The sequence below is a fragment of the Suillus subaureus genome (genome assembly GCF_016647635.1).
Source record: "Suillus subaureus strain MN1 chromosome Unknown BJ212scaffold_1, whole genome shotgun sequence".
NCBI classification, from domain to species: Eukaryota; Fungi; Basidiomycota; class Agaricomycetes; order Boletales; family Suillaceae; genus Suillus; species Suillus subaureus.
In genome coordinates, this window is record NW_024538557.1 from 255888 (window position 1) to 280522 (window position 24635).

A 24635-nucleotide genomic window follows, 5' to 3' on the forward strand; every position below is an offset into this window, starting at 1 on the left:
CGTTTCGTGTAATAGAGAATATGCCTATCAATAAAGTCGTCGTAAATTACATGAGAAATGAGCGCATATATGCTGCTGTCAAACTGCTATCAAGTGGTAAGTACTCACAGTCCTTTGTGTTCGTGGTAAAAGTGTCAAGGAGGCGTCCTGGTAAAAGAAGAGTGTGCATATAGTCGGATAAAATGCTGATGCAATGGTTTCCTTGGTCATATCTACCAAATTCGGGGCTTAGACAGATACTTAGAAGAAAGAACCTCCGAATCTAATCGTACCATCACTGTGTTTGTCAAGAAAATCCTATATTTGATCCAGATAAGTCTGGTCACAACACTGCAAGAAGAAAGGTCATACCAGGACACCTGATAAAAGCGCAACCGCAACCTCATTCCACCAGGTGCTTAGTTGTAAATTTTGAGCATTCAGAGCGTTTCTTAGTTTGTCATCGATTACTTTGCGAAGTACAGCAGAGGAAAGCTGGAGCGCAGGTCCAGGAACGGCAGCATACAAGGGAACTAGAGGTCGACGGAGGATAGAACGAAGTTTTGATATTGATTGTGAAGAAGGAGACGACGATTTCTGAGGTAAATTTAAGCTCCTGTTTTCGACATGAAGTCGATCACTCACCAAAAGAATAAGGTACGAAGTAAACTGGCCGACAACGTCGCCAACGCGCTTGTCGATTCCGCTTTGTTTGACGGCAGCTTTGAGCGCCTCTACAGACCTTTCAAGTTCTGTCATTCACGAAAAAGTAGTTTGGAGTGATATGAGCACAGGTGCGATCCTTGTTCTGCCGCTCTTGCACGGGTTCAAGGTGGGAGACACAGAGCTGCACTAAGCACTTCACGCGTCAAGATATTGATATCACGTGATGATGTTTTTCCATCATGTGATTGACGCGGAGTTCTAATTTGATAGTCGCGCAGACGTATTTCAAGCCAACTATCAACGAAAGTCCAAATTAGACCCCTTCTTGTGTGCCTTCTTGTGATACTTACTGTGCGCCCGCCATCCTCCTGCGCCACCTAAAAACTGGCATTCAACTGGAAAAATCAATGGAATCTATTAAGGAGGAAGTCGCACCACTGTTACTCCTGCCCAAATCATGGGAGGTACCTGTTGTCCCCGCCGCCCTCTGTATCAAGACACCATTGTTGAACATCAAACTCAAGCAATCCCGATATGAAGATATCTGGAGTGAGGACGTGCACGCTGCATTCATGGAAGGTAGGGAGCGCATACTACGCCGAAATTGACGTTCTTGTAGAATCGTAACTGAGAGTATATTCAAGCCATTGCCATCTACCCGCCAATGGGAAAGCGACGGCTCAGATATGTACGTATACTCAAAGAAGATCAAGATGAAACCGCGGAGTCGTCCCGCCTCGTCAAGTCGTTCGGTCGGTGTCAACTCATTCAGTCGTACATTCTAGAGAAGACCGGCAAGAATCGTACTCGGAAGCAAGTATCAAGTCATCTTCAAAGACTGAAGAAGAAGTACAAGAACGATATAACCAGTCTGTTTTCTCAGTGTCGGCATGCTTTCCTACTGAATTGCACTTCGCAGAACGTGCATTGTTCTTGGAGATCTCGCAGGTAACTCAAAGGTATTCTGACCGAGAAGAACCGGCGCCATCTTCCGAAGGAATCCAGACAGATACTTCCCCGCCTCTGTCTTCGTCCTCCAATCAGGCTTCACCCTTTGGTGGTATCGTCCGGGATGGGTTTGAAGGACAAAAACCGGCTGCCACTTCTGCCAACGGATCGGATTTCACATACTATCATACCGAGAACAGGCACCATTCATCGTTTAGTGAACAAGAGAAGGTATTCAGCACCTCGATGGTTTCTCAGGTCAGACCGATTTTGCCGATGGGGATTCCAACAGAAGAAGATACAGTCAGCACTGGTTCTGAATTATCCTTGTCTTTGAGACGACTCGGTAACAAGCTGGCCCTCCTCAACCTGCAATCGGAACGGCCCACCGCCGTTTACTCTTCCGAAGTCCATTGTTCCCCTGCATGTCAGGTTACGCACGTCGTCACTCACGATGGTTCCAGCCTCACGATGATGGACTTTCCCTGCAACCACCCATTGACTCCAGTGGACCAACTCCTTCACACTCCTTTGCAGCCTCCGCAGATCACGCGCCTCGAAAACCGACAGGTCGCTCCAGAGAACGTTGACAGACGCTGGAACTGGCCGCTCAATACCCATATATCTGGCTCGTCTCTGGACTCAGACTCGTATGCACCCCATGCGCACACTGTAGAATCTTTGCCGTCGATCTCATATAATCGTAACAAGCCTTCGTTCGATATGAATTTCATGGGCGATTTTCACCCGGAGCGCGAGGACCAGCACCACGCTCAAAGGCTGTCCTACTCTCATGCCTACAACACTTCCTCCTTGAATGCTCAGGACTTGTTTTCACAAGGATTTCTGCACGCTCAACTGACATACTCCCGATTTCCTCATGACCCGTGCGCACATGCGGAGGAAACACTTGCGACACCTCTCATCAAACCGATACCTCTATATCCCGCTGTGTATGCGCATTCAGAAGATCACACACCGGATCTGTCACCCGTCCTCGTTTTGTAACGCACCAGTAGTTTTTATTTGTTTTCTCTGTCACCTTTTTAAGATCACCCAGATATCATGGCATGACTCGTAAACATTACATCAGTACATTAATACCCGGCAAATTTTTATATCGCACTCTTGTTGTAGTACTGTATCGTCATTCGGACAGCTTGTGGGCATTAGTAAATAGTATGGACATGTCGGCCCCCACTGGAGAATTCATTAAATTGTTATTATCGAGGCAGAGTGAAATAATTGACACTTCAACCAAGCTGCAGCCTGCCGGAAGCTTACTCCGGGAGTTGGCTCAGAGTCGGATATAAGCGGGCATACCAGTACGTGCTCTAGACTCTGTTGCATATAAATTTAGCTGTGATGGTCAACTTTGATGCAATCATTTAAGTACAGCTACTTTCGGATTTTATCTTGCTGGACAAATTTAAACAAAAATGTCCCGCCTTTTACGATACTATCCGCGCAGAATACCAAGGGACTTGGTTCACTGAGGCCTCCCTCGGGCCTCAGCTCGCGACTATCGCACATTTTTTGATGCATTGTACAGTTTTGTAGTTATTATGCTGTATACAAGCTCGGTAATGATGAATATTATTAATATTGATGTATTACGGTAACCTTTACCGTGGGGCCACTCCAATAGCACATGTCACGCTAGCAAATCCACCACCTAACACGTGTACAGGACATCAAGGAAGCAAGGCTTGAACTCAACTCTTGCGGTGTCTCCCACAGTTTGCCAGTAGACAGCATGGAGCCCCGCCAGAGTGCGAAGTTCACCTTGGCAACCTTCAAGGTAAGATTCCAAGATGACCATGCGTCTTTGTCTAACCAATCGGATGATAGTCCTCAAGGATCAAAAGGAAGTACCTGCGCAAGGTTATTTGGAATTTCGCTCCTCCGCTTCTCCGTGGCTGACATTGTACAGTACTCATGGCTCCCTGATGTATTGCGATTAAAAGGCAGCGTACGTGTCGTTTGGCAGGAGAAAACGCAGTGACTAACTGAGATGCTCGTGATATAGATCATTGGTCGTATAATTGGTCCAGTCTTGACTGTCACCGTATTCGCTGTGTTGGTCGCCTATGCGTGGTCCAAAGGGAAGAGAGTGGTCTTGACAAATTCGGTCGTGCCACTGTTGTCTGTGGTGGTGAGTAGTTGCGAATGTTGCCAACCCATGTATATGCTGACATGTCACAATCTCCAGGTTGGTTTGATTCTCGTATTCAGGTGAGTTATATGCGTAGTCCACGACATTGGCCAGCTCACAGCTTTCTACAGAAATGGGTGCGTAAAACACGAAGTTACCAAGAACACTATTCAATCTTAGCCTAGCACTTCATACGACCGTTTCTGGGAAGGTCGAAAGTGCTTCTCGTCCATCACGTCTAATGTAGGGACTCTAATAATAGCCTGCATCCAGCTTCATCGACTATTGACTCTTCTCTAGGTCCGCAACCTGTCCCGTATGATATGGATTCATGTCTCACTACCTCCCGCCGAAGATCACCCCGCGCACGTTCTCGGAAAGACACCAATATCTGCGCTTACCGCCGCTCAACTGAGGCGTCAGAAGATAGAAGCTCTGCAATTTTGCGTCGCTTTTGTATTTGCTGTCAAGCACTACCTCCGCAATGAAGACGGGCCTGAGTACGATGATTATACCGGCATTCTTCCCGCATCGTTCACGCGATTCCACGACCTTGGTTACACCACGGCTCAAGGAAGATCCTCTCCTAAATCCTACGATGCTGCCTCGTCAGCTTCAGATGGTACAAACAACAACCCTGATGCTACCAAGAGAATTCGTCGGAAGCGCAGCAAGAAAATACTTGTTGGCCATGCCGCCGCGTCAGCTTCAACCCCGCTGCTTTCGAACTCTCATCAAACTGTTGAGTTCCACTCCTACGCCGATCGAATGACTATGCCATTTCCCCTCGTGTTCGTGATGAAATTTAATACATCGCACTGCGACTGACCAGCAACAACAGTATCGCTCATGAGTTGTCTAATGCCATCTTCAGGTTCAAGCGGGAAGGTTTGCTTGAAACCGTTGGTCCGGCAGGTAAGATACCCTGACATGATTCCTAGTCTTGGCAATTAATTTCGTATCGATACTCAGGTATGAATGCCATGAGTGGGTTGTAAGTCAGATGCGTTAGTCCCCTGAAAAACATCTTATCGTTGTCCAGGGTGCAGTCAATGGTCGACCAAATGACTTCGATGGAGAGGGTGGCGAATACTCCTATACCCGCACCTTGTAAGTTCGGTCCTTACTGATATCTTCAACAATTACTGATAGTATTCTAGATGGAATCCATCTGAAGCAATGTGTAACCTTGTACTTGTTTGCCCTGCCATTGACCCTCATCAATGACCTCGGCTGGAGCACAATTCCCATCGTTACTGTAGTTGCTTTTACATTGATGGGCATCGAGGGTATCGCAGATGAGATTGAGATGCCTTTTGGTAAGTTTTTTGCGCAGACAAACAATTATGTTTCTGAAAACAGCATCAGGACATGACCCGCATGACCTGCCTCTTGGTGCGTTCCAGTGCAATACAGTACTTCTTATTATTCACTTGCATGCACAGACACTTACTGTGATGACTTGAGAGAGGAGATTGAGTAAGTTGTATGTCCTGATCCCATGTTCCGACTACCACTTTTTGGGCAGGTTTATGATCGAAAGGCTTCCAGAAGGTGGACATGGAGCACACGGTTATGACGATGGAGAGGGTGATGATTGAACATCTCGAGTAATATCGGGCAGTAGTGGAACTTCACACATTTCTCTTCTTGTGTTTTAAATCATTACCATCAAATACAGCTCTAGAAATATCTAGCTAAACTCCGGTGTGCAGAATTCTCCTGGTCCGTAGGGCTAGCAACAACTGTTCAATGACACGATATTGCCTGCATGAGGCGAACTTACTTTCGATGTGAGCGAGGTCAATCCGGCAGAGTTTTCGCTCGTCTTTCGTCCACTTTGTGGTCCCGGTTTCGGTTTTTGGCCCTTTGCGAAAGCTTCCAGGACTTTCTTTGTGGTCGCCGGGGTCAGGTCTTCCTGTGCTCAGTTCAGCTCGCGTCTTGCAAGGAGTGGAAAAGCGACGAACGTAAAAATCGTCGTTCACGACCATCATAGGTGCATTGCTGCAAGCACCTTGGCATTCAACTTCAATAACGGTGAATTTACCGTCATTTGTAGTGGCTCCTGGTGTTATTCCACCCAGTTGACTGCAAACCGTGTTCAAAATTTCCGTGGAGCCCCTCAGCATGCATGGTGTGGTGGTACAGACTTGCACGAAGTTCTCCCCAATGGGTTCACTGCGCCAATACAATAGTCAGTAGAGCAGACCTCTGATTAGTGCAGCATAGTTGACGCACCGGTTGAACATGGTATAGAAGGTCGCGACCTCGTACACCCGCATTGGGGCCATCTCGAGCAGCTTTGCGACATAGTTCATGACGCTAATGCTCGTCCACCCCTTGTTTTGCCGTTGTCCGATGTCAAGGAGAGGAATGACCGCAGCCTTCTTATATTGCGGAGGATACCTGGAGATGATCTCTTCGGCCCTCTTCATGTTGTCCCCTGTGAACGCAAAGGGTATCTACTCAGATAAGGGTCTTGAGTAAGTGAAAAGGTTGTCAACTTGGAACACATACCTTCGGGTTGTTGTACTCTGTGTCGCGGTGCTGTCCACAATGAATAACTTTTCAGTTCAAAATGGAAGATTCACCTACCATGAATAATGCATCTGAGTGGCGCGCGCATGAGTTCGAAAAGGCCCTCCCGAAAACCGAAGGAGTCGAAGCCGCTGAACGCCTCAATAAACTGGTTACAAGCATTGTCCACCAGCGAGCGGAAGTGTGATGAGGTTTGTCGGAACAGTAGGGTGAGAGACCTGAAATTCACACGACCTGAACCGGCATATTACCTCCTGTGTACATAATATTAATAACTTGAACATGGTTGGTTGGTCAGAAGTTCACGGTCATCCTGATTCTATAATCTAGGTTAAATCGGTCAGAAAGTCTGACTTGAACAACTATCTTTTGCCGAAGGCTTATGCACGCTATTTATCACCTTTCGGCATGGCACTACATATAAGCAGTTGAAACACGCCCCAAGGACAACAATCCACACACTTCTAGTCCAGCTCACATTCTGACAACCATGTCTGCAATTATCAACCCAAAGAGCGCCTTAAAGATCGTGATGGTTGGTATTCAGCCACTCGCTCCTGATGGCACTGATGCTAAGTTGCCCTCAGGGTGCTATGACTTTTGGCGTAGAAGGATCCGAAGGCGCTCGAGTTCACGAACTCAAAGACGTGGAAACTATTCTCGACATCTTTCAGAGCCATGGGCACAATGAGGTTAGTTTCATGTCACTCAACTTATGAAAACATTGCAATATGCCGATTTTCTCTAGGTCGACACCGCACGCATTTACGCATTCGGTACCAGCGAAGAATATCTCGGAAAACTCAACTGGCAGAGCCGGAACTTGATCATGGATACGAAGCATTATCCTCATTCCGTAATGTCCAGCTTTCCTGTTCTTTCAAGTCGGCTTAACAGGTCACTTAGCGGATGGGCCGTCCTATTGAGGAGGGCGAGTTGTGTGATCATTCCCCGGAGGTGAACCCGTTCTGCTTCCTACACTTCGTTGCCAAGATTATTTACGCCTGAATATTCAAGGGTTTGCGCCTGAATCTTATGGCATCCTTGAAGGCTCTGAACACCGAGTAAGTGATCCTCCCCATTGCAAGCTCACGTCCTGATGACGTTATTCAGCAAAGTCGACATGTGGTATCTCCACGGTCCCGACCGCGCTATACCATACGAGGTCACTCTGAAAGCTGTCAACGATTTGTACAAAGAAGGGTATTTCAAAGCTCTTGGCATCAGCAATTATATGTCGTCAGTATCTTTCCATGTGCTTGCCAATCATAGATCCTGATCTTGCACAGTTGGGAAGTAGCGCAAATGATGGAGATATGCAAGTCAAATGGGTATATCCAACCTACAGTGTACCAAGGCGTTTACAATGCGATACAAAGGTTTGCTGTTGTATTTCTCGCCTTCTATCGTGCTTACACATTTGGTGCGTAGAACCGTAGAACCAGAACTGTTCAGCTGCTTGCGCAAATATGGTATAAGCTTCTACGCCTTCAGTCCTCGTGCGCACTTCCCCCTTGACATTGTTACGCATGAGCCTGAAATCCATTTGATTTAGTTGCAGGAGGCTTCTTCACTGGTCGGTACATCAGCGAAGACGATCAGGCTGAGGCAGGTAGCCGATTTGATCCTGGCAGAATGCAGGGCAAGGTCATTTTAGTTTTTCTCTTATCTTGTCTTCAAAGCTAATTGTACTTTGTAGCACCATCGTGATAGGTAAAACTTCATTCGAGGATATGAAGTTTTGTATTTGACACAAAGTGCAGGTATTGGAATGATACCTACTTTACTGCCGTCAAGTTGGTCCGCAAGGTCGCTGAAGCGCATGAGTTGACGGTGCCTGAAGTGGCTTTACGGTGGATCTCTCACCACAGCTGCCTGTCTCATGAAACTGGCGATGCAGTGATTATCGGAGCGTCTAGTGCGAAGCACACTGAACAGGTATGGTCACATGTACATTACTTCTGGCCCAACACATAGGAACTGATCATTTTCAGAACCTTCTGGATCTTGAAAAGGGCCCTTTGCGTGAGTTCAACATAGCTTTTACTATTTTATCATGCGACTGAACTGTTCTTCACAGCCGATGAGGTTGTGAAAGCCCTGGGTGATGCTTGGCTTTCCGTCAAGGCCATCTCTGCCAATTACTGGCATTAGATACAAAGTAGCATAAATCAGCAACATTTGCGCCCCGAATGTACTAGTATCACTTGATTCAATCTGTAGGCGATAGTGCACCAACAAGAGATTTTCAGAGACAGGTGTCTCACGTTCATCGACTATCGGACATCTACCATTGACCTTTGCCATTTTGAGGTTAATTCATCGACCTTCAGCAGTACCCCTGCGGCAGCCCTACGCAATCGGACCTCATGGACTCCCCCACCACCTTCTACCAGAGTGCCCTTCTCAAGTAGCTCAAAAATCTTCCCAGCCCATTCTCCAACCCCCAACAGTAGTGCAGTGTGCTCAAGACCGAGCGAGCGTCCCCCATCGAGTTCGAGACAGCCATCCAGGACAATTAAGGAAAGCTCAAGAGCAGCTGTGAGTACCGAAGCCTCCTTGCCCCGGGCTTCGCCAGTTAGTCCTGTCGAGTCCCGTGTCATTGCTGACGGCCCTTGAGATTGGTCGAGTACCCAAGGCGACCGCGAGCTCTAGTGCGCCTGGTGCAATAATAGACAGCCATTGCGAAGAATTCTGTGCTGCATGCACCAGCAACGCCAGAGAGCCCATAAATTGTGACAGAACAACGGGGTTGAGAACAAGACCTGTGCCAGCACCGTGATACCGATACAGAGCATCACGGTGTGCTGTTCTCTCCTCGCGTGTCTGCTCATTCCGCAGGAATGCCCAGAAACGGTTGATAAACGGCATAATGAAGTATTCGGCTGCGACGTCTATGAATGCAGTTCGATGGGGTTGTGAAGTTTGGCCTGGCAAGAGAGCTCGACTTCGCCTTTCTGCAGGCGACACCTCAGCGACTTTAGGAGATGTCCGTATGCGCAGCTGCCGTTCTCGTACGAACTCTGGCACTTTGTCGGCGGTAGCTTCCTTTCCCCTGTCAATTGCTGCCCGTGTGGCACCCTCAAGCAAGCCTTGAACAGTTCCGTTGGCTTGGCCATCGGCAGTGAGATATTTCTGATGAAGGGCAGGAGGCAAAGTTTTGCTAGGAAATGCGGTGCGCTGATTATTAAGAGGCTGCAAGCTTGCAGAATGGACGGGGAGTGACGCTAGTTCTCGTGCTCCAAACACAAGGGCGTTAAGTATAACAAAGCGTTGCTCTGTGGAATACTGATTGCTGAAGAATTCTTCGATAATGCACCTGTGTGAATTTCATCGTACATGTTCGTCAACCCTAGTTTGCAATGAAACTTACGCGGCAGAGACCCGAGGGCAACACGCTACCAGAGCATTGACGGTACGCTGACGCTTGTTCTCGAAGCCGTCAAGCTCGAAGTTATCATTCAGCGAAGTAAATCCATAGATCAAATTAGCAGCGTTTTCCTCTGTGCAGCCGTTAGTTCTTGGAGTATGTAACGTCATGCCGAACCTACCAAGTTCAGTCCCATAATCCCTTTTCCTCCTGATCAACTCTTCTGCAACGTTGAGTGCCATTTCGATTTTGTCGGCTTCCTGGCTCTCTTCGCCGGGCTTTACTCTAGCGTTCCGCACCATCTCGCCTAGCTGCGCAAGGTACACAGGTCGCGGAATTTTCTTGACTCCAACACGTAAAGTGGGATCTTCCTCCATTTCGTTGAGCTCTGAGGGCGTGGGTGACGCGGAGCGGGAGGAGGTTGGCGATGCGTAGCCGGTCAGTGAGTCGTCTGAGTCGTAGCCAGTGGTGATACTAGCCTCTATGAGCTTCAACGCTGATATTTTAGCATCGTCCAGAACACCAGCAGTGATAATATCTTCTGTTGGGGTACTCTCCTCCGTGGCTGGCTCCAATTCATCGCCTGTGCAAGGGTTAAAATCAATGTCTCGAACCGAACAAAGTGCTCTTAGATCTCTGGCCCAGGGCTTCCCGTCGGCATCTCCATCCCAATCTCCGAAATCTAAGTTCTTGCCTGCACGTGTCGCAACCACTTCAGCTGCCAGCATCCCACATCGGCGAATATTATTGTCCAGATGACTGATATATTGACCAACCGCAGTGACGAAGCTAGGCGAAAGCGCGGTTGACACCACATATTCTGATTGACGAGGGAAGTACGATACAATGAGAAGAAGCAGTGATGTAACATCTAATCCATGTGGACTAGTTAATCACCAGTGTCGAACTTACATTAAGATAAACTCACAACGATGCCGTAACAGCAGTGAGTGCTTGATGTGCTCTGGAGCGCACCACATATCCAAAGTACGTGACAACAAAGCCCGGAGTGCTGAAAGTATCACGATTGACATGCGTCTACAAGAATCTGATTAGAATACCGACCTTCAGAGTTCATTGGACCTGTTTTTGCACCGGCTGCCCAGCTGACGAATATCCTGGCATGGCTCTCTTTCCAATCGCGTGATAATATAGGTGCCTAGCACCCCATTCCATACATCTGATTCTGGTCGGAGAGTTCCGAACATGGCACGAAGCAATAAGGATTCTTGCACGACAATGCCTCTATCTCGCGCCGTAACGCCCAAGTTACTAGGTAATTGCGTCAGAGAAGAACACAACGACGCGAATATAGTCTGCTGGGCAACCGTGGATGGGAGAGAAATGAGTGTATTTGTCCAGAACTTGGAGTAGTTGTGGTCGTCGTCCTGTTTAAACCTCACGCGGATTGTGGCTAGCGTGGAACGAAAGAAGGATGGTTGGGACTGTGGTAAGAACGATAAGGATGGAAACACGCCGACATTCACAAGTTTCATCAGAAGTTGTGCGACAGATGTTATCCTATCTGAACATACGTCATGTGTATATCAGATATAAAATGAATAAACACACCTTGCGATGGTGAACGGGAGAGAGTGAATATTAGACGCTCCGTGCTGCTGCTGAAGTCGTCGAAGTAAGTCGCAAGCTCAAGTTCTGGGGGTAAGTCTCGCGTGCCAGCTGCGTTGGCAGCTTTTAATGGGACTGCGAAAACGTTTCTGAGACAGTCATCCCATCTGACTGACTTCCTAGCTGATAAATTGTTGCCAGCGAAAGCAGCGGTATAAAGTCTGTCAATAGGATACTGAGTTGACAACTTGGCTAATAATCTAATGGATTCTTCTGTGAGCACTGAAGAGAGCAATGTGGAATAAGCGCAGAGCACCACATCTCCTGCAGCAGATAGTGCAAAAGAAAACGCGTCGGGGCAGAAATATTGATCGATGAGGGGCAGATGGCCTTCGTCAGCAAGGACTGTCGACCACGTTGGCAGAACGTGCTCAATTAACACTCTTTGAAGCGGAGGAAAGACCTTTGCAATATCAAGAGCTCGCGATCCTTGAACCGGCTCGAGATTGAACCGGCGACATTGTGGTGGAAGAAGGCCTATGTAGTCCAAAGGGCGAGAAAGTAAAGATAACAGAATTTGAAGGTCAGCTATAGGAGACTGCAGGCTATCGACTACAGATTTTATCTGTGCGAGGGTGTTGTCGTCGTCCATATAAATTATCACATAGAAGTAGGTGACTAGTACTGCAAGCACGACTTCTTCAATCATAATTACTGGCTTAGTCAGCAGCTTCATACTTCAATACAAGTAAGCAACTTCAAAGTCACGTGCAATCTTTGAGTCAGACATCCGTCATGACGGCTTCCGAGGTTGTAGTCCAGCATAATGTAGACCTTCATCCAATCCATTTTGGTTCAATACCATCATCATGTCGTATACTGACCTCTCCAATTTCTCGGTACTCTATTATGCTCTTTGGCAGAAGCAAGACCACTCTGTTGTAAGGCAAGGATTGAAGTGTAATGTCATAGATGTGGAGGGTTATGACAAGTCAGCCTGTTTCCTATCTATGATACTTGGGATGATACTAAACGATCTGAAACAGGATGCGCCCGTTCACCTTTGACGCTGTTGATCTATCTCGATATCCTAGTGCGATGTTACCAAACGGAGCAACCTCCATGCTCATCCGCTCAGAATATGAGTTATTCTTTAACAACGCCTCCAATATTGAACGGAATTTCATTGTTCATGGATCAGCAGGTATAGGTAAGTCAAGTTTCTTCTAAAAACGCTGCTGCTCAATCCAACGCCACATTGAAGGGAAGACAAATTTCTTAGGATACGTTCTCATTAGGCGACTTCTCGCTCGCCAACCTGTGACCTATCAGGTAGATCGACCGGGCTCATGTATCTTGTGCTTTACTGGTGACGGCTTCTTTACCCTCCCAGAGCAGAACAGCGAGTACTGTCCTTTATTCCAACGCAAAGACGTGTGGCATCTCATCGACAGCACGCACGAAGACCCCATAATTCACGCGAACACCGCCCACACCCAGGCGCTGATGTGGGGCACGTGCGGCAAGGCTATTTTCACCACCTTCTGGCCCGATAAGCTGGGATTTAACATTGAATGGTCACCTGGATATGAAGTTGCACTCCAGCGGTGGATGCCCCCATGTCCTTGGGAAGAGATCTTTGCTATGAGGTGAAATTTATGTATATGAAGTTAACAATCAATGACCATCATCGTCAGCGCTCTTACTGCAGACCGACACAACGTCGAGCTCCTGCTATGGACATACACTCATTTTGGGTCCAATGCGCACACTTGTATGCAAGTGTCTCATGATCCCAGTTATGCCGAGCATTATGTGAACGAGCTAGAGGACGCCCACGATAATTTCTGGAGTCTGCCTGCCTCACTACGCGAAATAGAATCCCAATATAATCGCAGCCTATTTGCAGTTAAACCGGGCGATACCCGCGCAGAACCGCTTCCCTATCCGGTATCACAGGTCGCCAGCAAGATTTTCGCGGAAGGACTCGTCTCCATCGACCCAACCGCTGCCAAAGAGGTCGTCTACAACCTTCTCCACTCACCCGACACCAAAGCGGAGGGTGAGATGTTCTATCGTCAGGTTGTGGTAGCCCTCATGTCCAGATTCGGAGGGACCTTCGAGCTTGGGTATCGGGATTCTCTGGCGCATTGTCAACTGGCCGATGAAGGCCTTTTCCTGCGTACCAAATCTGAGGTGCCACACGGGGTCCAGTTGGCTTACCGGACCCAAGACCAACTTGTGAAGCTAGCAACGAACTATCCACACATTCTCCACACCCCAAAGCATGCGCTTTTGCATCCAGGGATTGATGCGATCATGTTCGATTCCAGCACCTCAACAGTGTGGCTTATGCAGGTGACCTATGGACCTCCACGCCCAATATCTTCGCATGGTCTTGTGTTCTTGTTGGACGCCGTCCGATGCACTGCTTACGAGCCGTCCCCCCTCCGCCCCTGGAAGCTCATCTTCGTTACACCACCCAGGCAAGACATCACAGACTCCTTCCAACTCGGTGGATCCGACAAATCAGAGTACTTCACTTCCATGTTCTGGGACACGCGCATGAAGTCATATGTCATGCAGCTTCGCGATGTGGATGATGACGTGCACTCTTCGAACAGCACATATAAGCAATGGGGTTTCCCCCTGTGGAAGAACTCATTGATCAGCCTCCCACGGATTGCAAACTTGGCGCACCTCGCACTAAAACCGTGGCGCGCAATTGGTTCCGACTGTGTAGACCAGGTAACGATGGGGCTTTGGGGTACGTTCATACGGACACCAGGGGCTCATTTGCTTGGAGATATGATGAGTGAGCAACCGATTGGGCCGAGTGGGCTCCACACGAGATTTCCTCGGGGTAATAACTCAGGGATGTACTATTAATACTTTGGGTCGCTTGATATACAAGTTGTGATGAAAAAAATATTGGATCTTCTTTCAACGGACCATGGTTATCAACGAAAAGAGAAGTAAAACCTTAGTAATGCAGAATTAATATGCAGCAATAACCTCTTGAATGAGACGTGGGACTGAAAAATCAGCAGCCCACTCAAGCATTTTCATCGCCCTCTACAGCATTTTTCATACCTTCCCATACATCATCTCCTTCCTGTTCATCCTCATCCATGGGTACAGTATCTTGCTCTTGATCCCAGACAACAACCGTCGGTATCGTTGTCATGAAAATGCGCTCCAAAACCGTGCCCTTCTTGTCAAGGTGCTGCCCAACTTTATCAGGAAGTTGGACGACGCTGTGTATGCGTATATATCGATCTATTGATGCTGAAGCTAAGTGGGTTGAGGATGCAGCCAGTGAGATGGCAGTGCCCGATAGGCCTGGATACCAAAAAATCAGTCAACGAGAACTAAGGAACGTAATCATGAGACAGACCTTTGTACCCATATGAGATGCTCCCATTCCGTAAGTCAACCGCGTACACATTTGAGCCGTAGTCTGAGATGAAGGCCTCACTGCTCATGTAGTGGTCAGTAAAGCAAATCAGTGTCGATCAAAGAAACACCAACTGTTCTGAGGATCCCTTCTCTACTGTTTTTACGCCACCAACCTTCCCTATTCCTTTAAACGCAGCGACAGGTCGCCGCCCAGCACGAGTGTCGTAACGACGCATATCACCGAGACGTGTGCCTGCAAGAAGATGCTGTTGATTTGCAGAAGTTGAAGGCGAGAGGTACGTTAAACATGTATTGTGAACGGGCTGCCGCAGTCCAAGAAAATCATTTGGGACATTTTTAGCGCGCCAAACTTCCCCAGGAAAGAGTGTATCGCTTTGTTTCCGCTTTTTGTTGTTAGCTAGTGCACCTTTTGCTGAACTTTCAGATGGAGGAGCAAATGCACGCTCTGTATCCCAGAGAGATACTTCTACCTCGTCGCCTCCGTACGCAAATGTTTGACGATCATGTGAGAGATGCCAGTCGCACAGTCGAGACGGTAAGGCTGCAAGTTTATGGCTAGCTCTGCTATTATCGTCCTTCAAAGTCGACATTAGCAGGGCGCCATTAGTAGTACAGGAGAATACAGAGCTTCGCCGCTTCAGAACCATCAAGCAAATGACTTGAATACAAGAGCTCACCTGCCCGAAGCAGCAAGACCGATGAACGACTGATCACTTTTGATTCGAGTTTCCTTCCACTCTTGAAGTAACTCAAGTTGATCATCTTCATTCAAAGAGAAAATTGAAACCGCTCCATTAGCATGAGCAGCTGACAGCTTTCTCTCAGCATTAGATGCTTTACTAATGCGAGGGGCTGTCTGAACGCACCAATGTCTTCTCCTCCGCGTTCAGCGCGAGTTTTTGGATTCCTTTAGATCTGCCAGTTGCAGTGCCGTCATAGAGAGTTTTCAAAGCTGTTTTTGATTCTCCTTGCAAAGCTGGGTTGTACCCCACCGATTTTATGTTGCCCAGTTCATCACCGACGAGAAATCGAGGCATTATTGGCGTGACAGTACCAGCGCGTGACGAAGTATATCCTGTGACTAATTACCATTTTTGTAAATGGGCGTTTCGATAACTCGTTTATGTGAGCTTACCATGCTGGCAATGCAACACAGCACGTTCATGGACGGACCACTTAAAGAATTGTCCAAGCTCGAAAGGCTCACAGAAAGATCCAAAGGGAAAACGTCGTCTATCGAGAGCTCTTTGGACTATCTTCTTCAGTCTCTCCGAGAAGTAAAGGATCGCATCAACGCAGTGAGCGTTACAGAAGATACCTATGTCCTTCTAACACAAACTGTCGAAGCAAAGAAGAAGGAAATAGATGAGAAGCAGAAGGAAATCTACAATGGAATTGCGAGACTTGGGAAGGCCCTGGACAAGGTCTGCATGTTCTACCAATCCTCCATGTCGGTGAACATGAGCTCACACGACACAGAAATTCACTCAACCCCTTCCGACATATGAGCCTCTATTCGCATCGAAGGATGCGCAAGCGGCTCTTGAAAGAACTATTGCCCTGCATTTTCTGCGCACCGGGCAGTTTTCAACAGCGGAGACATTCATTCAAGTAAGCAAATGATGGGGTATCTGAGACTTAACTGAAATCATTCCCAGGAGTGCAAGATGGTCATCGAACCTGAGCAACGAACCAAATTCCAGGACTTGCATCGCATAGTGTTGGCATTAAAGAGACAGGATATAGGGCCTGCATTAGAGTACGCTACGTTTCATGACTCCGATATCACCCTATCTCATGTGTACTGCTTCTAGGTGGTCGCTGAAGAACCGCGAATTTCTCCGGAAACGATCGTCGCCGCTAGTCTTTTATTTGCACCGTTCTCAATTCGTCCGTCTGCTCTTGGCAGAACCACCAGATGCTGGCCCTGCCATATCGTACGCAAATGCTACATTGCGCAGCTTCTATCCAGAGCATGCAACAGAGTTCCAGAGACTCATGACTTCCGTTCTGTATCTCCCAAAGGAACGCCTTCAGCGGTCTCCGTACGCAGACTTGGCCTCAGACTCGGTGCATACAGATCTCGAGCCACTTTTCGCTAAGGAATACTGCACGAATCTTGGCATGAGTCGACAGGTACCGCTGAGAGTTATAGGTGATATTGGTGGTGGGGGCGCCCTAGCCAGAATTGAGAAAGCTCGGACAGTAATGAAAGAGCGCAAGAGTGAATGGAGTCAGAGCGACGAGCTGCCTGTCCGTACTTTTTCCTTTGTTGAAATTATGTCTCATTGCATCTCCAGATCGAAATTCAGCTTGCACCAGAGAACCGTTATCATTCCATTTTTGCTTGTCCAGTTTCCAAGGAACAATCCACTGAGCAGAACCCCCCGATGATGATGACATGTGGGCACGTCATAACAAAGGAAAGTTTGCACAAACTAAGCAAGACCAACGGGTACGTCTGCGTCCTTCGGATTCTGGTTTACTCGACTCATGATGATGGTTCCAGACGTGTTAAATGTCCATATTGCCCCACCGAGTCGACGCAAGCAAACGCTCTGCCCGTTTTCTTCTAGCATGTAAGAGTATTCGTCATTTGTATTGTAATTTTCTCCATCATTTCCACATCTCTATTTTAAGTACTATGGGACTTGTATCATCACAGAAAGTGGGGGACAATCAAAAGATCATCGCTCTCCTCATGTTTCAAGTTTTGGGCCGACCCAACGAGCCTGAGTATCACAATGTCACTCGTACTCCTAGTAGAACACTGACAGACTCGCCATCATTGTCAGAGTTTCTTCCCCATCCTGATTCTTGCTCCTGACTATGGTGCTCTCGTCAATGGAGGGTGTGTTGATAAACTTTGCAAGCTCGTCCAGCTTGGTGACGTCGATATGATACTGCCCTGCTAAGGCCTGAAGTTCTGCTTGAGATTTGACTGTTTTCCGGGACTCCAGTAATTCGCTCAATGATGAGGCCAGTAAACGATTTTGAGTAGAATGTGACGGCAAAGCCTCCACTTCAGACTGAAGGCGAGAACGATACATCTGCTGGACGTAATCTGCCTGTGAGGAATCCAATACCGGGCTAGTGAGCGTGGCACTCGGTACTGGACAGGTCACGCACTGGTCGGACGGACCGCATGTGGTGGTCAACGCGCACAGGGCCTAGCTGGCTTAGCTTGGACATAAATTGAGGGTCTTTGGCATCAGCCTCAACCGCTAGTACAACATTTGAACAGGTCATGAGTGACGCGAACAGCTCTGGCATACGCACCATCAGTTTTATTTTCAAATGCCAGTGGTCTTGGACGTCGTATTTCTTGAGCACTGTCTTGTTTGAAGGGTGTACGAGAACCTGCCCATGACGACTTTTCCTTGGGTAGCGTACGAACTGCTTTAGATGGAGAACTGCCCATAGTAGATCTTGAAGTATGACATGACTGTCTGGATTATAATATGTGATTGACAGTTGTTTACACTCAAACGACATGCCAGTAGCCACGCTCGGGGCCCTGTAAAAATTCATCACTAAATATGCCCTACAAGCCCAAAAGCTTTTACATTCGACCCAGTTCATATTGGTCTCGTGGAATGCGTCGGCTTTTCTGTGCGCGTCGTAAGTCATTTCAGCGGTTTCAGCACAGTGGGCACTGAGCACTATGAAATACACTGAATTCTCCATTCTGCCTCAGTGTGTTACGCCTCGGTGACATACAGTGAGAGTAGCGAGGCTCGCAGGACGCTCTGAAACTCGCATGTCCCTTCCAATCATGGTGCACATTTGACTGCACAGGAAAAGGTCACTTATAGAGCGTCTCGCACGGCGATCGGGGCCATGGTCAGAGTATTCACTAACATTGAGTTATGTTGCTTGCTAGATTCAACTGGTATGAAGGCCGTTAGAAATTGCCTGCATGTTCACTTGGGCTCAGGATCGGATGGAATTATTTCATGGTAGATGATCACATTCCAAAACACTCACATGTGGCACAGTGAATGCAGTCGATCAATAATCGAACGCACTGCATTCTATATCACGGAGGTCAGATGGAGGCGCGGTCCAGCACAGGAAACTCCCTATCACGTTTGGAATCAAGGCAAATGGGCTTCACGCCTGTTGATCACCACTGAAGAGGCCCTAAATCAGTTCTCGCGGGTAAAGCCCGTTCGACAGACGTACTTGCATAGGCCATAGCATTATCAACTTGCCGCACCTTCATCTTCCTCACACGACCCACCTCCAGTGTGGACGGCCACATTCCATTCTGCTTATAACTATCCGCCAAGCGCCCTGAAGAACAACGACCAAGCATTTCTCTCGCCAGCAGTCTCCAAGCGTATGCGATAATAGAAAGGCGGGGATTAGTCATACCTCCGGCATTGCTCTCAATCCTCACCATTGTTCACTCAAAACCTCAGACACAAGTGCCAGCGAACTTAATATGTGATATAGTCAACTGCTTGGGAATACAGGCTGGCCATGGAACTCGTCGACAATTCTAGTGTCATGGGAATTACGAGATGGGTAGATTAATAAAAGGAACACAGTCCAGGGCTCGTAAGCGTGTATGTAAGTAGCCTTTGCAGACCCAGGGTGACATATAACACCTAGCATCCACCTAATAGACACCGGCGCGCCTTGAGCTTCGTCCTGTGCGTCGTCCTGTGCGTCGACTTGAGCGACGCGAGCCAAAGCATCTACAACACAGGATATCGACGATGACGTCAAATATTGTGACAATAACCTCCAGAATGGCGATGATTAGTGGTGCTAACAAGCAAGTAACAGAACGATAGACATACAGTGGTGATAGCCCCAACGATAGTCATTATAACGGCTGCAATAGCAGATATAATAGCTTCAATTCCACCGCCAATAGCTGAGAATATTGAGCCCTGTACAACAAACGATATTAGACCTTGTCTGACAGAAAAAAAGATGATATACCATGATGAATAATCAGGTATAATCAAGTGAGTTGGATTGAAAGATATTGGTCTGGCTTCGTGCTTTATATATACTCTGGCTGGATGCATGACGTATAGATCGAGGTGTGGAGGGGGGAGATGACATCACTGCTGATGCTCTAACTTTGGGGAATGTAAACTGTAAAACCGATCAGCCTTGTCCTGCATCGGGTCAGGTGTGAATCCACGCTTGGGCTCAAGCGCTCACGTGTTGGAGCCGGGTGTGCTAATCATGACATCAATCACAACGCTGAGTTTAGCAGATCGGGCACAGCAGTCGGTCGCAGTGTTCATATCACCCTGTTTTCATCACTGATGACGGCGTGAGTGGAGTGTAAAGAAACTTGAGTTATCCTTTGCTGTATGACTGAGGAGTCCTAGTCATCCTCTTTAAACCATATACATACCAACATGACACTCCGGTATCCTTTTGCCAAGGAAAGACTCTTTTCAACTAGCAACGCGCAGACATCGTCGTGGTAAAGTTCGTACTTTGTCGTCATGATGCTGCGCAGCTCGTGCCCGATCACCTCCAGCTTAGCTTATGTTACCCACGAGAGCATGGTCCCGGCAGTGAAGGATCGGGATCAGCACTTTAGTGGGAGTAGGGTACATTGGTGTGATTGCACAACAGCACTGTATAGACATCAAGACAAGCAAGCAGCTAATTCTACAACAAGATTTTCATATAGAGCCAAGAACTTTGAACGCACCATTCGTCATCACGCGCGCCATCTCTCCTGTATGCACCCATGCATTCTTCTCGCCAGCCTCTCCATCAGCCGCCAGCATGTTACCAACTGACGGTCCTCGAACCAAAATTTCGCCAATCGGGTCTGCACCCTTTTCGACTACGCTGTCGTTGACACCGACGAGTTTTGCCTCAACATTGACACTTGGAGCCCCAGCATGTGCAGGCTCCGCGGCTGGAGATGAGGAAGGGAGCATCTGCAGATCAAATGCATGTGTGGCGAAGAGAGGGCCAGTAGCAGAACCATGTGTATATGTATTTATCAATGGGATGGAGAGCGCCAAGCGAGCAGGCACAAGCACGTCAGACGGTAAAAGCCCTATAATCGGATGAGCATATACTCTTGTAAGGAATGGAACAAAACACACCACCACTGATCACAATCGCCTTCACTGTGTCAGCCATTTTCCCAAGTACATCTTCCCGTGCGCTACCAAAAACAGTACGGTCCCATAGACTGTCCTTAGTAAGGAATCCTTCTGTGAGGCCAGCAAATTTGTGCCGCCATGCCAGGGGGAAAATGAAGGAAGACTTCTTCGCACGGTCCGTCACCGAAGATGTAAGTGATTGGACATGTTCGGGCTTGAGGAAGAGGACCGTAGGAGAAGGTATCGGGAACTTAGTCACAGAAAGGATATCAGCCACATCCAGAGCCGGTGCATCTGTGTATATATCCTAAGGTTTTGAGATACATAGACTCAAGATCAAACGTACCGCCATCACGGTAGACACTTGTCGAAGGTAGAGTCGCGAAACTAGCGCCCTCGAAAAGAGCTGCATAGGCAATGGCACGTCCGTACGGAGTGCTCAAAGAATGACTAGAGACAATGGTGTCTAGAGTAGAAAGATTTATGGCAGCGGGGAAGAGTGCTTTGATCGCTGTCACGCCAGAGGTGAAGTTCTCGTGCGAGAGCTGCACACACCGCATTCCACCGGATGGGGTCTCGAAGAATGAGACGGTGTATGCACTACCGGGCTCTGAACGATAATCAGGGCAATGGGTGCACGGAAATGCAGAGACATACGAGGAGCGTTTTTGGGGGTTTGAGGTACCTTACCAAGAGATTCGACCTCTTGCCAGGAGTACATCACCCTCGCGGTCTCCGAAAATCGAGGCGGCAAAAAGTCGACCACGATAAGCTTGTGATTGTTGCGTGCATCGCGAGCGGCCTGAGAAACATGTGGCAGAAAAGTATTGTCTGTGATGATGGCGTCAGGCGGATGCATCTCAAGGACTCGCGCGAGCAACTTGGGAGAGCTCAGAGTAATGGAAGCAATGGACTGCTCCGAGAGTGCGAGATCAGTGATAACAAACTCTAGAATGCACACAAATTTGAACTATGCTCGAAATGCGCCAAACGAAACGAAGCGCACCGATGCAATCATTAAGCAATATCAAAACAGTTGAACCCTCTGGGACAAGCGTAGCTATCCCCGAGCCAAACGCCGAGACTCGCGCTTTCAGCTGAGCATTTGTGATCTGAATGTGAAAACACACGATGAGCTGTTCATTAATTATTTACGAGAAGGCAGTTGAACGCACTTTCGTAGACCAGAGAGTACGTGGTGCATCAAATTCAGGTTTCACAAAGTCAGTCACAACATTCACGTCTTTGTCAGGTCGGACAGGGAACTGAGAGTGATTCAGCAGATGTCTAATGCAAAGTGCCCAAGTACACGAACCCTGCCCATGAGCCCTGTCCCATAGTTGCGGTAAACCGCGCTCTCGCCTGAATGCCTCACACGCCCAGCATCACTTTGCCGACCTAGGAGGATTGGGTGGACGAGAGGCTGTGGTTTGTAGAGGTTCTGGAGGAGAAATACAGATACTCCGATGAAGCCGAGAAGAACGGTAAGATCGTCTGTGACCAGGTAGTCTGAGATGGTCATGGTGTATTACTGACCGAGACTGACAGCACTGATGACTACCAGTTGACTACTAGAATAAATTGGGACGGAAGAGGGTACAGGCCTAGAGACGCTTACAAGCCGACGTGTCAGCTCCTACGTATTACTTACGCTATGCTGCTGGCATCATCAATCACTTCGACACGACTTCTCTCCATTACAAATCTTAGAATCTCACGCAACTAACGCATGCTAGGTGATCAATGCATGACTAGACTAGTTAGCGCTTTAGCTACTAGCCAAGCAGCTAATGCCATGGCTTGTAAGCCATGCTTGGGTCTGCTTGGCCATTGCTTGGCCGCATTCATGATAAGAATCGCTGCCCGCGCAGATTCAATCCTTCGATGCGCTGCGTATATCTTCAACTTTACCCCTGCAATGATTTCTGTTCACTAAATAAAACGACTGCGCGTTATCTATCTATCGATCTCTAACAATAGGTGACTCGGACCACTTTACCAGGTTTTGGGCTTTGCGTATGAATGTTTTTGCGACGGGGCGAGTATAATATGATCGATCTTCTACAGCCTCAGGGTGCGTGTCTGAAGTGGGTCAGTGCACCTCGACCGTGCACGACATTGATCGTCACGTGACGTATCTCATAACTTCATTTCCCCTCTTCAACCATTCCTTTCCCTTCACCTGCGTGTATTTTTAAGCAGTATACTCAGTCACAGTCTAATTTTGCATTCGCCACTCGTAGCTAGCAATGTGCGCTACTTCGAAGAAGTTCTCGACCAAGGCCGCCGAGCCTGGGCCTGGCGCTAAATCTGCCCGGGAAGCGACAGTTTCCAAGTCGCATCATACAACTCATCCCCCTTGGATTGACATGATTACCGTGGGTCACCATCATTCTAAATACTCCACATATTCTATCTGGATGATGTGCGCTTATCTGAGTTGTGTGAAAATAACCCCTGTCCACAGGAATGTATCACCACGACACCCGATGGAACCCGCCACGGCGTATCACGCCCAACGATCAAGAAAGTAAGCACACGACCTCCATTATAGCCTCCTGCATAGTTACGCCTGATGTCCTGTAGTTCGTCGACTCAAAGTATCACCTGGAAATGAATCCTTTAGCGTCCAGCCAGCTTAACCGAGCAATCCATCACGGCGCTGATAAGGGGACATTTGTCCTGCCAAAAGGCGAGCCTCCCTTTATCGCGGAGTCTGTTATCTTATTATTTACGCGATTCCAATTAGGTCCTTCCGGCAAAGTCAAACTTGCACCCCGGCAGCACATTGAGGCAGCTAAAGAAGTGCGTCACCCTGCCGCCAGTTGCCACTTCACCTTAACTAAACACTCACTTTGCAGAACGCAAAGCCAGCTTTAAAACGCTCCACTGCTGCTAAAGAAAGTCACGTCATCCCAATCAAGGCAGCTACTAAAACTGCAGTGAAGAAGACGTCTCGTGCCGCGAAGCCGGCGGCTACCACCGCACCCGCCGCACCGCCGAAGTCAAGAATTGAAAGAAATATCACTCCACTGCAAAGAAGGCTAGGACGATTGGTTCCTCCACTCGCAGGACGGTCGGAAGAAAGGCCGCCACTGCACGGGTCACAGCTAAGAAGGTATATATACTATCAGTAATATTAATATGAGCGCTAATCTTTGACACGTGGCCGTTGCTCAGACTGCCACAGGAAGGTCAACTCCATCAAAGATTGGCAAGCGGGGGGCAACTTCCTCGAAGAGGACTACGAGGGCAGCAGCTTCGAAGCAGAGGGTCCGGAAGACTTCTCGCAAGTAACGCATGTTATTCATGGTAGGATCGGATTCTATATTTATGTCACTGATGCTCACCTGGTATGGTCACATTGACAGATTTCACGCTCTTTCTGGCGAATCGTGGCTAACGTCTTGATATCTCCTCAGAAACACGGTTTTTCTTCACTGCTTTTCGTCACATGTTCCAGTCTGTTTTTCATTCATCTTGCTGTTTTTACGTCTTGGATGTATCTCCGTGACGTCCCACTCATGCTTTCCTACGAGTTTTACTTCTGACGAACTTATGTCCATGTCATTCTATGCCCTATCTTATCGTACGCTATCTACTGTCAGTTGCCCTGGTCTCTCCACATTCAGTTGTACGTATCCTCTCTTACAATCTGGAACAACAAATATCAGTTCCTCAGGGACATTGAGTTGTGTGAAAGCTGGCCTGACGTTAAAACTTTATACTCGGAATGTGGAGTTTTCGAAAGCTATGACAAGTCGAAGCTCGTCTGTGACATACAAGCATATCCAGATTCCATATTAGATTCATTCATTTTTTAGAAAGTCATATATTGTATTGGATCAACTACTATACCCGAGACTATGTAGTACTGCTGTAGCCGTGACATTTAAAT

General features: G+C 47.9%; 14 protein-coding genes across 14 annotated transcripts; 8 read left to right on the forward strand and 6 right to left on the reverse strand.

Annotated features, from left to right (window-relative positions):
* Positions 1–37: 37 nt before the first annotated feature.
* BJ212DRAFT_6069 (uncharacterized protein) lies at positions 38–839 on the reverse strand. Its single transcript, XM_041343642.1, has 3 exons — positions 625–839; positions 352–576; positions 38–297 (listed from the first exon to the last, which is right to left on the reverse strand). The coding sequence occupies exons 1-3, from the start codon at positions 736–738 to the stop codon at positions 241–243; spliced, it is 396 nt and encodes a 131-aa protein (XP_041199638.1). The 5' UTR covers positions 739–839; the 3' UTR covers positions 38–240.
* A 107-nt stretch (positions 840–946) lies between these two features.
* On the forward strand, positions 947–1718 carry BJ212DRAFT_6101 (TEA/ATTS domain family-domain-containing protein). Its single transcript, XM_041343650.1, has 2 exons — positions 947–1224; positions 1290–1718. The coding sequence occupies exons 1-2, from the start codon at positions 1053–1055 to the stop codon at positions 1595–1597; spliced, it is 480 nt and encodes a 159-aa protein (XP_041199639.1). The 5' UTR covers positions 947–1052; the 3' UTR covers positions 1598–1718.
* Positions 1719–1783: 65 nt separating this feature from the next.
* BJ212DRAFT_1308305 (uncharacterized protein) lies at positions 1784–2799 on the forward strand. Its single transcript, XM_041333887.1, has one exon. It carries the CDS (start codon positions 1840–1842, stop codon positions 2599–2601), a length of 762 nt encoding a protein of 253 aa, XP_041199640.1. The 5' UTR covers positions 1784–1839; the 3' UTR covers positions 2602–2799.
* Positions 2800–3231: 432 nt separating this feature from the next.
* BJ212DRAFT_1308309 (Bestrophin, RFP-TM, chloride channel-domain-containing protein) lies at positions 3232–5338 on the forward strand. The gene is made up of 13 exons (XM_041333888.1): positions 3232–3394; positions 3445–3477; positions 3527–3565; positions 3623–3748; positions 3806–3828; positions 3880–3885; positions 3934–3991; positions 4049–4539; positions 4590–4663; positions 4721–4742; positions 4791–4858; positions 4909–5067; positions 5117–5338. The coding sequence occupies exons 1-13, from the start codon at positions 3350–3352 to the stop codon at positions 5212–5214; spliced, it is 1242 nt and encodes a 413-aa protein (XP_041199641.1). The 5' UTR covers positions 3232–3349; the 3' UTR covers positions 5215–5338.
* A 103-nt stretch (positions 5339–5441) lies between these two features.
* Positions 5442–6448, reverse strand: BJ212DRAFT_1257295 (thioredoxin-like [2Fe-2S] ferredoxin-domain-containing protein; the record flags this gene model as incomplete). Its single annotated transcript, XM_041329844.1, has 6 exons — positions 5442–5483; positions 5535–5666; positions 5716–5926; positions 5987–6210; positions 6266–6295; positions 6344–6448. The coding sequence occupies 6 exons, from the start codon at positions 6446–6448 to the stop codon at positions 5442–5444; spliced, it is 744 nt and encodes a 247-aa protein (XP_041199642.1).
* Positions 6449–6579: 131 nt separating this feature from the next.
* BJ212DRAFT_6252 (Aldo/keto reductase) lies at positions 6580–8628 on the forward strand. The gene is made up of 13 exons (XM_041343688.1): positions 6580–6821; positions 6874–6978; positions 7035–7142; positions 7193–7243; positions 7304–7350; positions 7400–7525; positions 7576–7665; positions 7718–7785; positions 7842–7933; positions 7986–7999; positions 8050–8224; positions 8281–8311; positions 8367–8628. Exons 1-13 carry the CDS (start codon positions 6777–6779, stop codon positions 8438–8440), a joined length of 1026 nt encoding a protein of 341 aa, XP_041199643.1. The 5' UTR covers positions 6580–6776; the 3' UTR covers positions 8441–8628.
* On the reverse strand, positions 8563–11877 carry BJ212DRAFT_1443047 (telomere length regulation protein-domain-containing protein; the record flags this gene model as incomplete). Its single annotated transcript, XM_041337767.1, is given in 9 exon segments — positions 8563–8870; positions 8920–9605; positions 9660–9789; positions 9838–10527; positions 10585–10668; positions 10740–10815; positions 10835–11181; positions 11229–11360; positions 11382–11877. The coding sequence occupies 9 exon segments, from the start codon at positions 11875–11877 to the stop codon at positions 8563–8565; spliced, it is 2949 nt and encodes a 982-aa protein (XP_041199644.1).
* A 123-nt stretch (positions 11878–12000) lies between these two features.
* On the forward strand, positions 12001–12819 carry BJ212DRAFT_6355 (uncharacterized protein). The gene is made up of 4 exons (XM_041343711.1): positions 12001–12216; positions 12272–12435; positions 12490–12557; positions 12619–12819. Exons 1-4 carry the CDS (start codon positions 12095–12097, stop codon positions 12697–12699), a joined length of 435 nt encoding a protein of 144 aa, XP_041199645.1. The 5' UTR covers positions 12001–12094; the 3' UTR covers positions 12700–12819.
* BJ212DRAFT_6332 (uncharacterized protein) lies at positions 12470–14168 on the forward strand. Its single transcript, XM_041343708.1, has one exon. It carries the CDS (start codon positions 12906–12908, stop codon positions 14112–14114), a length of 1209 nt encoding a protein of 402 aa, XP_041199646.1. The 5' UTR covers positions 12470–12905; the 3' UTR covers positions 14115–14168.
* Positions 14169–14280: 112 nt separating this feature from the next.
* On the reverse strand, positions 14281–15682 carry BJ212DRAFT_1257170 (uncharacterized protein; the record flags this gene model as incomplete). Its single annotated transcript, XM_041329838.1, has 5 exons — positions 14281–14567; positions 14623–14702; positions 14757–15272; positions 15323–15459; positions 15512–15682. The coding sequence occupies 5 exons, from the start codon at positions 15680–15682 to the stop codon at positions 14281–14283; spliced, it is 1191 nt and encodes a 396-aa protein (XP_041199647.1).
* A 126-nt stretch (positions 15683–15808) lies between these two features.
* BJ212DRAFT_1443049 (RING-type zinc-finger-domain-containing protein) lies at positions 15809–17221 on the forward strand (the record flags this gene model as incomplete). Its single annotated transcript, XM_041337768.1, has 6 exons — positions 15809–16069; positions 16125–16256; positions 16304–16404; positions 16460–16898; positions 16946–17100; positions 17155–17221. The coding sequence occupies 6 exons, from the start codon at positions 15809–15811 to the stop codon at positions 17219–17221; spliced, it is 1155 nt and encodes a 384-aa protein (XP_041199648.1).
* A 14-nt stretch (positions 17222–17235) lies between these two features.
* BJ212DRAFT_1308343 (uncharacterized protein) lies at positions 17236–18112 on the reverse strand. The gene is made up of 3 exons (XM_041333889.1): positions 17925–18112; positions 17775–17869; positions 17236–17713 (listed from the first exon to the last, which is right to left on the reverse strand). Exons 1-3 carry the CDS (start codon positions 18064–18066, stop codon positions 17405–17407), a joined length of 546 nt encoding a protein of 181 aa, XP_041199649.1. The 5' UTR covers positions 18067–18112; the 3' UTR covers positions 17236–17404.
* Positions 18113–20302: 2190 nt separating this feature from the next.
* On the reverse strand, positions 20303–22259 carry BJ212DRAFT_1474021 (uncharacterized protein; the record flags this gene model as incomplete). The annotated part of the gene is made up of 7 exons (XM_041339031.1): positions 20303–20688; positions 20738–21031; positions 21084–21347; positions 21395–21685; positions 21744–21849; positions 21913–22002; positions 22053–22259. The coding sequence occupies 7 exons, from the start codon at positions 22257–22259 to the stop codon at positions 20303–20305; spliced, it is 1638 nt and encodes a 545-aa protein (XP_041199650.1).
* A 381-nt stretch (positions 22260–22640) lies between these two features.
* On the forward strand, positions 22641–24202 carry BJ212DRAFT_6373 (uncharacterized protein). Its single transcript, XM_041343714.1, has 8 exons — positions 22641–22811; positions 22981–23115; positions 23205–23267; positions 23324–23429; positions 23487–23542; positions 23599–23855; positions 23918–24049; positions 24109–24202. Coding segments are annotated over exons 2-8 (744 nt in total). The 5' UTR covers positions 22641–22811; positions 22981–22986; the 3' UTR covers positions 24110–24202.
* Positions 24203–24635: the final 433 nt, after the last annotated feature.

What these genes read in the sequence shown, in the direction of transcription:
- BJ212DRAFT_6373 (XM_041343714.1), top strand. Translation starts at nt 22,987, where the DNA reads ATGTGCGCTACTTCGAAGAAGTTCTCGACCAAGGCCGCCGAGCCTGGG. An exon ending in CTTGGATTGACATGATTACC is followed by an intron (nt 23,116 to 23,204) that starts GTGGGTCACCAT and finishes CCCTGTCCACAG; the next exon opens with GAATGTATCACCACGACACC. An exon ending in CACGCCCAACGATCAAGAAA is followed by an intron (nt 23,268 to 23,323) that starts GTAAGCACACGA and finishes GATGTCCTGTAG; the next exon opens with TTCGTCGACTCAAAGTATCA.
- BJ212DRAFT_6252 (XM_041343688.1), top strand. Translation starts at nt 6,777, where the DNA reads ATGTCTGCAATTATCAACCCAAAGAGCGCCTTAAAGATCGTGATG. An exon ending in AGAGCCATGGGCACAATGAG is followed by an intron (nt 6,979 to 7,034) that starts GTTAGTTTCATG and finishes GATTTTCTCTAG; the next exon opens with GTCGACACCGCACGCATTTA. An exon ending in GTGCGAAGCACACTGAACAG is followed by an intron (nt 8,225 to 8,280) that starts GTATGGTCACAT and finishes GATCATTTTCAG; the next exon opens with AACCTTCTGGATCTTGAAAA.
- BJ212DRAFT_6101 (XM_041343650.1), top strand. Translation starts at nt 1,053, where the DNA reads ATGGAATCTATTAAGGAGGAAGTCGCACCACTGTTACTCCTGCCCAAA. An exon ending in GCACGCTGCATTCATGGAAG is followed by an intron (nt 1,225 to 1,289) that starts GTAGGGAGCGCA and finishes AGTATATTCAAG; the next exon opens with CCATTGCCATCTACCCGCCA.
- BJ212DRAFT_1308343 (XM_041333889.1), bottom strand. Translation starts at nt 18,066, where the DNA reads ATGGGCAGTTCTCCATCTAAAGCAGTTCGTACGCTACCCAAGGAAAAG. An exon ending in ATTTGAAAATAAAACTGATG is followed by an intron (nt 17,870 to 17,924) that starts GTGCGTATGCCA and finishes ATGTTGTACTAG; the next exon opens with CGGTTGAGGCTGATGCCAAA. An exon ending in ACATGCGGTCCGTCCGACCA is followed by an intron (nt 17,714 to 17,774) that starts GTGCGTGACCTG and finishes GATTCCTCACAG; the next exon opens with GCAGATTACGTCCAGCAGAT.
- BJ212DRAFT_6355 (XM_041343711.1), top strand. Translation starts at nt 12,095, where the DNA reads ATGTCGTATACTGACCTCTCCAATTTCTCGGTACTCTATTATGCTCTT. An exon ending in GATGTGGAGGGTTATGACAA is followed by an intron (nt 12,217 to 12,271) that starts GTCAGCCTGTTT and finishes GATCTGAAACAG; the next exon opens with GATGCGCCCGTTCACCTTTG. An exon ending in GCCAACCTGTGACCTATCAG is followed by an intron (nt 12,558 to 12,618) that starts GTAGATCGACCG and finishes TTACCCTCCCAG; the next exon opens with AGCAGAACAGCGAGTACTGT.
- BJ212DRAFT_1308309 (XM_041333888.1), top strand. Translation starts at nt 3,350, where the DNA reads ATGGAGCCCCGCCAGAGTGCGAAGTTCACCTTGGCAACCTTCAAG. An exon ending in ACTATGCCATTTCCCCTCGT is followed by an intron (nt 4,540 to 4,589) that starts GTTCGTGATGAA and finishes CAGCAACAACAG; the next exon opens with TATCGCTCATGAGTTGTCTA. An exon ending in ATGAATGCCATGAGTGGGTT is followed by an intron (nt 4,743 to 4,790) that starts GTAAGTCAGATG and finishes ATCGTTGTCCAG; the next exon opens with GGTGCAGTCAATGGTCGACC.
- BJ212DRAFT_1308305 (XM_041333887.1), top strand. Translation starts at nt 1,840, where the DNA reads ATGGTTTCTCAGGTCAGACCGATTTTGCCGATGGGGATTCCAACAGAA.
- BJ212DRAFT_6332 (XM_041343708.1), top strand. Translation starts at nt 12,906, where the DNA reads ATGACCATCATCGTCAGCGCTCTTACTGCAGACCGACACAACGTCGAG.
- BJ212DRAFT_6069 (XM_041343642.1), bottom strand. Translation starts at nt 738, where the DNA reads ATGACAGAACTTGAAAGGTCTGTAGAGGCGCTCAAAGCTGCCGTCAAA. An exon ending in CTTCGTACCTTATTCTTTTG is followed by an intron (nt 577 to 624) that starts GTGAGTGATCGA and finishes AATTTACCTCAG; the next exon opens with AAATCGTCGTCTCCTTCTTC. An exon ending in CGCTTTTATCAGGTGTCCTG is followed by an intron (nt 298 to 351) that starts GTATGACCTTTC and finishes GATCAAATATAG; the next exon opens with GATTTTCTTGACAAACACAG.